Below are 11,662 nucleotides of genomic sequence, written 5' to 3' on the forward strand. Positions count from 1 at the left end.
AGTTTCAGAAAAACCTGCCAAAAGCAGTTATGCCTCACTGCAATGTGTAGCTTTTTCCTGCCATTTTTTTTTTTTTCATAATAAAAGAGGGAGTGAAGCTCGCTAGCTCTCTCCTCCCTCACCCCCTCCCTTCCAAAAAGAGCCAAATGGATACAAGGGGGGAAGAAAACCCCACACACCAATCTCTGAGGGGATGCCAGTGAGGTGTGGCTTGTATTTAAATATCCAATATGTCAATGTAAGGGGAGTGGGTATGTATATAAAGTGCTGTTTGCATCTGATAGCTCGACGAAGCCAGCTATGAGAGGCCTAGGGAGATGGATGCGTAGGGGAAGCGCTACTCTGACTGCGAGCAAGGTCAGGAGCTCGCTGCCCCGCCGCTGAGAAGTTCCTTGGACGCGAACAGACGTCGACTGCGGCTAGGCAGAGCGCTGAGGGAGCGAGCGAGGGAGCGAGCGAGAGCCGCGGAGTCGCCCGCGCTCGCTGAGGGGAGAGGTAGTTCGCGCCCCGCGGCCCCGGCTCGGCCCCGCGCACCCCGCCATGGCGGAGGTGGGGGGGGTCCTCGCCTCCTTGGACTGGGACCTACACGGCTTCTCCTCCTCTCTGGGGAACGTGCCCTTAGCTGACTCCCCGGGCTTCCTGAACGAGCGCCTCGGCCAGATCGAGGGGAAGCTGCAGCGCGGCTCGCCCACAGACTTCGCCCACCTGAAGGGGATCCTGCGGCGCCGCCAGCTGTACTGCCGCACCGGCTTCCACCTGGAGATCTTCCCCAACGGCACAGTGCACGGCACCCGCCACGACCACAGCCGTTTCGGTGAGGACGCGGCCGGGAGGGACAGGAAGCCCGCGGACGGCTCTGTGGGGAGCCAATGGCTGGGGCTCCGGCTCGGGGCCCGCACGGGCCGCCCCAGCCCTGTGCAGTCCGGGTCCGTCGAAGCGGGAGACCGCCAGGGACGTGGGCCAGGAGGGATCAGACGGCGCAAACTTGAGCCGCGCGGCGTCGGGGCGCCTGGCACCCTCAGACGTTCTCGGGAGGAGGCGGGGGCGCCTTGAGGTGCGGCCTCTCTTCGCCCCACTCCACCCTTCTTCCCTCCCCCGTAGCCAGGGGATCATTCTGACCCGGGACGCTGCGCTTAGCGTGAAAGCAGGTGGAGCCGGAGAAGGGGTAGGAGCACCTGCCCCCCCCGCCCCGGGGAGGCCAAGGAACGTGGCTGGGACCGGGGCCTCGCCGGCAGCGGGGTTGTCGCGGCCGATTGTCTACAGCGGAAGCCTTCCTGGGCTACGGATGGGGTGGGCGGGCGGTCCGCGCCGGGATCGCTTTTGGCGGACGGGAGACTCGGCAGCCGGCAGCTGTAGCACCTGCCTGCCTCTGGCTTTTTCTGCCCGGGGTGGAGGCCAATCCCAGGCCGCAAGGCATGAGCTGGGTATTGGAGAAACTGGGGACGCCTCCCGCTGTCCACTCTGGAAGGGCACGACCCTAGGACAGCTTTTGCCTGGAAATACCTCTGGACTCCTTGCCTCACGGGGAGGAGATGGCCTGGGCCCGCTCCCAGCCCCAGAAACAGGTGTCTCCTGGGCCCAGGACCGGAAAGGCACAGCCTCCTGACAGGATTTTCTCGGCTCAACACCCGGCAGATTGTTGAGAAGGCATAGGAGCCTGTCTCACATTCAAAACATACTTGGTATAAACCTTGATGTGGGATGGAGATCATTAGGTTTCTAAACAAATGTGTTCATTCCTCAGTAATTTGGCCATTTTTATTTTCAATTTCCTATTCTCTACTAAACTGTAATTCAGGTGGTGTGACAGCTACCTTTACTTGGGAGCCCCATCCCCCAATGCCCTCTACTTCTTCCCGAGAATCCTATGGCCCAAGGACACCTTCCATCCCTAAGCCAGTAGGGGTTTTTTTTGCCAAACTTCAGGAATGATACCTGTTCCCTTCTTTAGCCTACCCTCCTCCCCCATTCTTCCCCCCAAATCTCCCCCATCCTCCTTTTCCCTGCCTTGCTACAGTGCATCTGGAGTGCACTGTAAAAGGCGGGGCAGGGGTGGGGGGTTTCCAGAGGCCAGTTCTTGGGCAAGGCCAAGTCTAGCAACAAACTTAAGGTCAGGGCTGGTCTTCCTTGCTGGGAGCAAGCAGGAACCCTAATGAGGTTTATGTCATCTTGGAAAAAGATGCTCACAGAGCTGGAGGACAGTGGGTTGTGTGTGAGGTGGGAGTAATGGAAGGGTGCAGGTGTCTGTATAAACTTTCAACAGGTCCTCCAAAGGGTGATGGGTGGGGTCAGGGAAGAGGGAGTATGAACTTGGCTCCTTTCCTTTCCATCACTCGTGACTCTGCAGTTCCCTTTTGTTCCTCAAAAGGAATGGGACTCCCACCCTGGTCTCAGAACCTCCCAAAGTCTCCCAGAAATGGCCTAAAGATATTGGAGTAACTGATTCCTGATATGTAAAAAGAAAAATTGTGAAGTGATGGAGAAATGGCGGGGTGGGGAGCACAGCAGAGATGGAGAAACTATGAGCTTGGCTTCCAGCTGCTAGTGTTTGTCTGACTCTGTGCCTAAGCTGAGCCCAATAACCTACAAGGTCAACATAAATTAGTAATAGGCTCTTGGGATAAGTGGTCTTTAATTACCTCCCTAAGGACACATCTTGATTTCTTTTCATCTCTCAGGCCTACTAAGGGTAAGTTTAAGGAGAAAGCGAAGGAAATAAAACTGGCAGGAGGAAGGGATGTTTTCATTGCCACTTAACTGACTGCTTCATTTTTGGTTTTGCCTTTTAAAATAACACTGCCTGAGACCACCTCTGCACCACCTTTTCCCTTTCCTCCTTCCCTGGCTTCCTGGCAGTTCCATGTATTTCCTGTAAAGGAAATGATAACTAGTCAAAGCTGTCTCTTTGTAACCTCCCCAGCCGACTTTCAAACACACATTTACTCTTTCTCCCTTTAGCTTTTGGCAAAGAGAGAGGTGGCGTTTGAGTTTGCCGACTCTCCTCCCTCCACATTTGAGTTAATCAACCAGAGTATTCAATAAATCGAAACTTTAACATTCCATAAGTGCTTTAGCAGTCCACATTCCAGCAGGGTAAAGTAGGCCAGACTTAAGATATAAAATATTATAGATTTCTGCTTGGGGGGAGGAGGTAGTCTCCAAAGGCCATGTAAAGTAAATAGCTATTTGTTGTAATTGGAGAGCAGGGCCCCCAAGGATTACCCTGGAATCCATGTGTTCAGAATGAGTTGAGTAGGGCTGAGCCCAAGAGCAGCCACGACTCCGAATAATAACCTGTTGGCATAGCCTCAGCTCTCCCTCCCCCACTCCCTCTGCAATCAGTAGTCAGGAGTATTTCTGTCTCTGCTTGGATGGTGGCATTTACATGGGGTTCGAGGGGTACTGACATTCCTGAGGGGGCACCTGTGGACTGGCAGAACAGAGCTAGTGGGCCAGACTGGTGGAGAGGCCTCCCACCAGGTGTGATGGAGCAGGCTAAGGAAGCTGCTGTAGGTTTTGAGCAGTCTGGTTCTTATTTGTTGAGATGCCAAAGCAGCACCGTCTTAGCTCCGAAAGTCTGAAAGGATGACTGAGGGAGCCCAGGCAGGTCCAGGAACCAGATTCAAGGACACATTAGCCAACCGCCTAGTGAAGTTCTGGAGCAGTGGAGCTCAGGACAGATCTGTTTTTGACTGAGGCCAGGGGGAAAAAAGATGTAAGAAGAGTCTGGAGATTGTCAAGCGAGGCCGGAGCCTGAGGTGGGCAGGTCAGGATGAGGCAGAGTGGAGGGAGGTCCTGGACCTCGAAGGGGGTGAGAGTACCAAGGACAAACTGGCACTTTGCTGTTAATAGTCCTCTCCAACTGTAACAGGGAAAATGTGAAAATGGCTCGTTTTCTCTCTCCCTTCATGCTGGCTGGGATTCAGGAGGTTTAGGAATATCTGTTCCATCGTCATGTGCAACTGGGTTCCCACAGTTTGAATCCAGCTAATAGGAAAGTTGGCAGAGGAAAATGATGCCCCAGACAGCCGGGCAGGGATGATTCCAGCTGTTGGAGACCCCTGTTATTGGACACAACCCAAGTGACTTCCTGTATGATCTGTCCTTTGGCATCAGGGTAAACAGTTGGAGAAGAACTGTGGTGACTCAAATGGCCACACCTCTTGTGTTTCATGATTTGTTCTCACACCAGGTCTTGGACGGTGAGATCACAAGCTGCCCTCTGCTACTTAATGAGCTCAGGATGGTCAGAGACATGAGGTACTTGGGGAATGAGGGAACTAAGACTTGAAGCTCAGAAACGATTTGTCTAAGCAAAGGAAATACCCCCAAGGCTCAAGCAGGCTGGTGTCTCTCAAAGTTTAGCACACAGAGCTGAAACAAGGACCCAGTTTCTTGTTTCCCTACCATACTGGCCACTCACCTTTGAACACACTCCTGTTTTTCCAGAGACCTCTTTAAACATAGTAGAACTAAAAACCGCACTCTCAGTGTGGTCTAAGGTGGAAAAGAGTGGGGCAGTCTCCTCCTTTTGGCCAGTTACTAGACCTCTATCCATGCAGCCTTTGATCACATTAGCTTTTTTGTTTCTTTGTCTCACATTAGCTTTACGATAAATTTTAATTTTTACTTGACTAGTTCTACATCAGCTTTTTAATATCATGCATCACCCATACTGAGCTTACCCTGTTCGGTCAAATCTCCTGGTCATTGTTAGAGATGTTTTGCTAAGCCACGTCTCCCAATTCCAAAGGTGGGCTGACTTATAGTTAATGAAAATGCATGGAAACACAAAAGAATAGTATGTGTTTTCAAGTGAATATACATGGTTGTTTGAAGTGGGGAGAAGGATGGGAGCAGAGTACAGAAATAAAAAGAAATAGATGAATATAAAGCCCTTGCACAGGCCAATTATGATAATAGGCCCTAAGATACAGAGTATGATTAACTCAGCTGTCTGCACTTGAGGCTCACCATCCATTCCCCAACAAAACCCAAGCACAAAACATCTTGAGTAATCGGTTTAGGGACCAAAGCACAGGACTTTACATTTATTCTAATTAAGGCTTATTTTGTTGGAGTCAGCTCATTTTCCCATCCTCCTGAAATCTCTTTGGATTTTGATTGTGTCACCTTCTCAGCTGTACAGTTCCTAGAACAAGGGTAAGCGGTTCCCCTATGTCCTCTTACAAGTCATTTATTAAAATGTTAAACAAGGCAGAACCAAAATCAGACACTTGCACAATGCAACTAATGGTTTTGATCCATTAAATCACTTCCTGCTTCACCCTTACTTGACACGAGCTATTTGCCTTCTCCCACCATCTTGTGTCAGTCCCTTTTCCCAAAAGTCCTTTCTTGTACTATAGGAGTTAAGAACAAGCCAACTGAGAATAAAACCTAAGGGAGTTCGATGTCAGAGGCCATACAATGGCAGCAGACCTTTGCATTCTTCAAAGACATCCAAGTGAGCTGTGGAAACATGTACCCCCTAAAGCTGCCACATCTGCACATTCATCCACCGGCCCAAGTCACTTTTCAGGAGACTAACCACTGGAGTTTTGAATCCAATTTCAGAATCAACCACTTAATTTTTTAAGTAGCCTTTAAGGATCAGTTCTACTCCCTATGTAGATCACAGAGAATATTATTACCCTTAAAAATTGCTTTTAGGGGGTAAGAAAAGCAACCAGATATGAGCTCATTTCATACCTTCAGATGCCTCTGTGAGTCAGTCATATCAAGTTTTGGTCTGTACATTGGAAAACATGGTTAGAAACCAGAATATCAAAGGGGAATCTTCTTGACCATTCTGTCTATAACTGTAGAGTAACAGGTGTACTATCTTGGGACAAAACTGTAGTCCTCAGCACCACCAGGATTTAAGTTCTGGGTCCTTTTTCCCTCTTAGAAGTTGATTTCTTTCTTTCTCCTGCTGCTGCTGGGTACATGAAAACATTTTCAACTCCTCACCTCTAACCTTGTCAGCTAGAGGGATGTTTCTGAATGTCTTCCCAACTTTCCCTTTAAAGTTGCAACATCTAAGATCAGTGTCAAGTCCAGTACTACCTGCCAACTCTTTGCCATGGATAAACTCAAAATTCTAAAGAGACAAGGGGAAACTGACAGGCTTGTCAGCCTGAGACTGCCTTGGCTGAGAGCGTATTTTAGGAGAAAGCTCTCGCCAGGCCCTGGGTTTTTGTTTTTGTTTTTGTTTTTTTTTTTTTTGGTTTTTTGGTTTGTTTGTTTTTTTTTTTTTGCCTTCTGCCTTAAGAAGGAGACACAGACTTAGTGAGTGGGACTGTATGGCCTTTGTTAGAGTCAGCCATGGGTAGTTGACAGCCTCATGTGGCTTTAAGGACATGGGAGCTAAGAGGGTGCAAAACAAATGCAGCCTAGAGGACAACAAGGTAATGCTATGTGCTCTGTGGGAGAGGGAAGTGACTTTGCGAAGATACAGAAATCTAGCTACATTCTTCCATTTTGAAAGCTCCCCTCCCATTACTCGAAATGGTGGTATTAAATAGTACCTTGTAATTATGGAACTTTCATAGCCAAAGCCTGCCCCTGGTCTCTTCCTTGTAATATCTCTGAGTGTTGAGTAAGAGATTGTTTCACCCGTCTCACACAGGGAAAAACTGAGGCCCAGAAAGACTCAGTACATTTTCTGAGGTTCCATCCTTGCTGCAAAAGATGGTTTCATAAGGTAACTCACCGAAGGCATACAGGGCTGGCCTCCGGTTGGGGATCAATGACTAGTAGCTCACGTCACCTGCACAGCTTCCTCTGAGCTCAACATCGCTAATAGAAATGGCATTCACTTTTTTGCTCTAGGAATCCTGGAGTTTATCAGCCTGGCTGTAGGCTTGATCAGCATCCGGGGAGTGGACTCTGGCCTGTACTTAGGAATGAATGAGCGAGGAGAACTCTATGGGTCGGTAAGTTGAAGGTTTTCTTTTCATGAGAGGCTATCACCACCAGTGTTTGGACTATGTAAGGCAAATCATAAAACACTGACCTAGCACTTGAAATACTTCTATCAACTGTGAGGGATCAGTGCCTTCTAGGTGCTTCTTGGCTGCCCAGGAGCTTGCTGTATAACACTCTCACTCCTTCTGTTCCCAACAAAACATAAGCTTTTTTGTGGCAACTTTGCTTTCACCTCTTCCATTAGACAGCCAGCCAGCCTGGCGATAACCATAAACTGTGCTGGTTTGTCAACCAGATGGTGAGGGTTTGGGGCATTTACACTCCTGAGGGGCACCTCGGAATTTTAATGGGTACTTGGAGGAGTAGCAGACAAGCTGGCACAAAAATTGGCAGTGGAAGCACTGGCCCTCAGATTGAGATTCTGAGATTGAAACCATAGTCCCTGACTTCCAGACTGCTTCAGCTGAATCCCAGAGGCCAAATGAAACACACAAATGAAGAGTGAGTGTTCTAGGACCTGGTGACAGCCCTAAGTCCCCAGCTAGGATGGTGTTGGCTGCAGTACATGTTCTCTATTCTGGAAGCTAGCCTAGAGCTGGGGAATGGTGAGTGGCTTCACTCACTTCACTCCCACTTTCAGGAGATCCTAACTCCTGGGTTTGCCTTTTGAGTCCCCGAGCATGCTTTCTGGCTGCCTGCACCCCAGGAAATCAGAGCACATTTTTCCCTGACACCTACAAGATAGGCCTGTCCCCAGCACTCAGTATCGGCCACCCCAGCAAGTAGCATGCCAGCTGGATCAAGTGTGAGAAGGGACAAAGACAAGAGACCTGCCTCAGGAGCTGCTAGCTTGCGGCAGCTAGATTAGAGGAACTTTTCAAAGAGATCTTTCCAACTGACAGGCCTGAGACCCCTCATTAGGAGAGATCATAACTTACCTCCTATGGAGCTTTAGATGGATCCAAGGCCTTTGCCTGTTAGTTGGCGTGGTTGACTGTAATCTCAGTGGATTTGACATTGTTTGCCCGAAGCAGGGAGAAAATTCTGGTGCCAAAGGAGCATTGGTAGGCCATCGCAGAAATTCTCAGGCTCAGAGAGCCGGGCGAGGCCATCTCCTTCAGTCTCCTGCCTTCAGGAGAGATCTCACCTAAAACATTCCTGTGTGGTTCCCGAAAGAGGATGAAGGCCTCAAAACAGGACTGTTTTGTGCTATTTGGAAAGAAGATGCCTTGGGAATACTGGGAGATGGGATGGAAATTTTCAAATATCAATGTGCTATTGCTATTTCAACAAGCTGGGATGGGAGAAATCGTCATCTAATAGGCTCTGCTTTATTTTCTCACCCTCACAGAAGAAGCTCACACGTGAATGTGTGTTCCGGGAACAATTTGAAGAAAACTGGTACAACACCTATGCTTCCACCTTGTACAAACACTTGGACTCGGAGAGACAGTATTATGTGGCCTTGAATAAAGATGGCTCACCCCGGGAGGGATACAGGACTAAACGACACCAGAAATTCACTCACTTTTTGCCCAGGCCAGTAGATCCTTCTAAGTTGCCCTCCATGTCCAGAGACCTCTTCCGCTATAGGTAATGGAAGCCTAGTGTGACCTTTGTGACCCCTGTACTCTAGGGCCACAGTTGTCTCCACAAGCACTATACTCATAGCTTCTCAATCCTCTTTCCTACCAGTTTAGATAACAGAGGAGCACTTCCTGTTCAACTCGATCCAGCTGTTCCCTTGTTCAAAGTGTATATCAAGGATGGGTCATTTGGGGGAGGGAAATGGGTGGAGGGGGTGGGCTAGAGGGAATCTTGTATATACTATTTTCTTTACTCGTGTTCTTCCCCCTGAGGTGGCACAAGAAAGAATGGGGGCCCTTGCCAAGGGCCAGGGTTATCTTGCCCCACAATCTACCCAAATACTTTGACAATGGGTAAACAAAAGACCGAGGAATCTGGCATGGATGCTATATACAGAGCCTTGGGAAAGTCTCATTAAAAGCCTTGGGGCTGTGACCTGATGCAGGCCATCCCTGCACTGGCTCTGGAGATTTCTCACCTTCCTGACATGCAGTTTTCTTGCTGTTAGAATTGGGAGATGGGGTAGGTTGGGAGAAAATGGTATTAAAATGTAAGCATGGATACTGTGCATATGGACAAACTATTTATGAAATGTATATGCTATTTATTTTATATATTTATTTATTTCAAAATAATTTTATTTTTAATGAGAGATGCTATGACTGGATTTTCATCAGAAAGAATAAGGTCCTACTGAAACAGGATAAATGAGTTATTAAAGGCTTTTATTGGCAATAAAATTTTATATTGTAACCATGGTCTAATTCCACTGAGTTGTACATTTAGTAGGATTAGAAGGTTGGTTAGCTTCTCTCTCTCCAACTTATTAGAATCTCCTGATGTGAGCATCACACTACTTCGCCTAGATGACCCATCACCAACCACACTAGCATTATTTAGGGGCCTTATCTGAAGTCTTTTCTGGTTCTGTGACTTTTTTTTTGTTTGTTTGCTTCTTTTTTTATTATGTTCAGTTAGCCACCATACAGTACATCATTGGTTTTTTATACAGTGTTCAATGATTCATTAGTTGTGTATAACACCCAGTACTCATCACAACACATGCCTTCCTTAATACCCACCACCTGACTACCCCATTTCCCCCACCCCTTCCCTTCTGTAAACCTCAGTTTGTTTCCCAGAGTCCAGAGTCTCTCATGGTTTGTCTCCCTTTCTGACATCTCCCCCTTCAGTTTTCCCTCTCTTCCCCTATGGTCCTCCACACTATTCCTTATGTTCCACATATGAGTGAAACCATATGATAATTGTCTTTCTCTGCTTGACTTACTTCACTCAGCATGATCCCCCCCAGTTCCATCTAAGTCGAAGAAAATGATGGGTATTCATCCTTTCTGACAGCTGAATAATATTCCATTGTATATATGAACCCCATCTTCTTTATCCATTCACCTGTTTGAAGGGCATCTCAGCTCCTTCCACAGTTTGGCAATTGTGAACACTGTTGCTATGACTTTAAACTTAGTGATGAATCAAAGCTTCAGGAAGGCCTGGACCAATGGCTCTCACAGAAGCTCCTACTTGTGCTTATGACAAGGCAAAGAAGAACCCTCCTTTGGGATTTGGTTAGGGATCAAAGCCTGAAGGTCTTATGAAGATATGAAGATGGAGGGATTCAAAATGAACAACAATCAGGAGGGACACCTATTTTTTTGAACCAGTCAACTTCCCTTCTGGAAGCATTCTCCCACTCCCTCTCCAACCCCTTATCCCCACCCCCTCCCAGTGCTTCTCCTAGAGAGTTTTGGGAAGCTGTTAACACACTTCCCTAAAGTACACTAGACCCGCCAAATCAGAAACTCTGGGCAGGGGGTGAGGCCCAGAAATCTGCATGTTCACAGGCCTCCCAGGGGATTCCTTTGCAGGATAAATTTTGAAACTTAGTGTCCTGAAAGAATGGTTTTCAAAAAGAATTCTTTTTGCAGATGAATGGCTTATAAATAAAGTTTTAGGATAACTTTTGCCCATAAAACAAAAATAGAGTTGCTTTAGTTCAAGTGGAGTTGGCATTCCTGGAACTCCCTCTTCTCCAGAGGACCCCCTGAGATATCTTGGTTTAAGATCCCTAGCCTCTTTACTGATATTTACTCAGATAGGAACATGAGGTTATTTGAACTTTCAAAGCATATGCTGTCAGGAAAAAACAGCCAAGGGAGAAAAAGTCCCATTGAGTACTCAGACACCAGAAAGGACTGGCAGGAAAGGGTTTTAGGTTTAGGCTAGCTCCTTCTGACACTCCTCAGTCACATCATGCGGGCATCCATTGTTTTTCCAGCTGATTGTGGGGACAAAACAAATAGCTTAGGTAGCAGCTCACTTAAAAATCAAAATCATAAAGTCTAAAGGCTCATGCAAATCTAAGTACCTAACAGAGAAACCACACAGAAGAGCATATATACATGAGATAGCATGTAAGATTATATGATAAAAAGTGCTAAGTTGCGTGATTATGTATGATCATAGATTAGAATGCTCACCAATAGATCCACCAAGATGAAGATCTCACAGGGCTAGGGTGAGTAGGGAAAGTTTCCTGAAAGGGGTCATGCCAACTGTGAAGAACCAACACAATTTGGAGAGGCAAAGAGGCTGATGGCATGTCTGTGTTAAGCTGCAGGGATGAGACATGACCTCTAGAGGTCTCTAGGATAAGGGTAAACATCAGCAGTGTGATGTTTTTATCACATTTTTAATGAACATCACACTTCATTTTTTAAACCAAAATTTTACCTGTATTATCTGTGGTCAGCTACCTATAACTTTTGATACACATCCACAACTTCTGAGGACTTGTGAGATCAATGGAATCTGTTTGGACCAATAGCAAGCGGGCACTTCCCTGTGAGTGAGGCCATTGTTACTGTAGTAAGGTACTTGACATGAGCCTGGCAAAGCCACAGCATGATATTACAGGGCAGAATCTGTAAGGAAAATGCCACTGTGATGAAAAAGGTAAAGGCTCCAAATCTTAGGGTTAGTCCTTACCTTTCTCCTCTCAGTGGAAGTACAGGGGAAAAGATTAGAATGGTGTAGGGTCCCAGGATCCAGGGGTCCAGGAGTTCACAGGGGAGGCACTCTTGGTATTGAACTTTAGGAATAACAGTGAATGGGGCAGGTGGCTGGAAAA

General features: G+C 47.4%; 1 protein-coding gene across 1 annotated transcript; it reads left to right on the forward strand.

Annotated features, from left to right (window-relative positions):
- The first annotated feature begins 243 nt into the window (after nt 1-243).
- Nucleotides 244-8,693, forward strand: FGF16 (fibroblast growth factor 16). The gene is made up of 3 exons (XM_047716268.1): nt 244-814; nt 6,835-6,938; nt 8,282-8,693. Exons 1-3 carry the CDS (start codon nt 541-543, stop codon nt 8,525-8,527), a joined length of 624 nt encoding a protein of 207 aa, XP_047572224.1. The 5' UTR covers nt 244-540; the 3' UTR covers nt 8,528-8,693.
- The last annotated feature ends 2,969 nt before the right edge of the window (nt 8,694-11,662 follow it).

This window comes from Lutra lutra, chromosome X, assembly GCF_902655055.1.
Source record: "Lutra lutra chromosome X, mLutLut1.2, whole genome shotgun sequence".
Lineage (NCBI taxonomy): Eukaryota > Metazoa > Chordata > Mammalia > Carnivora > Mustelidae > Lutra > Lutra lutra.

Bases quoted from the DNA above. Each gene is read 5' to 3' on its own strand.
- FGF16 (XM_047716268.1), top strand. From the start codon at position 541: ATGGCGGAGGTGGGGGGGGTCCTCGCCTCCTTGGACTGGGACCTACAC. The intron at 815-6,834 runs GTGAGGACGCGG...TTTTTGCTCTAG, and splicing joins CCACGACCACAGCCGTTTCG to GAATCCTGGAGTTTATCAGC. The intron at 6,939-8,281 runs GTAAGTTGAAGG...TCACCCTCACAG, and splicing joins GAGGAGAACTCTATGGGTCG to AAGAAGCTCACACGTGAATG.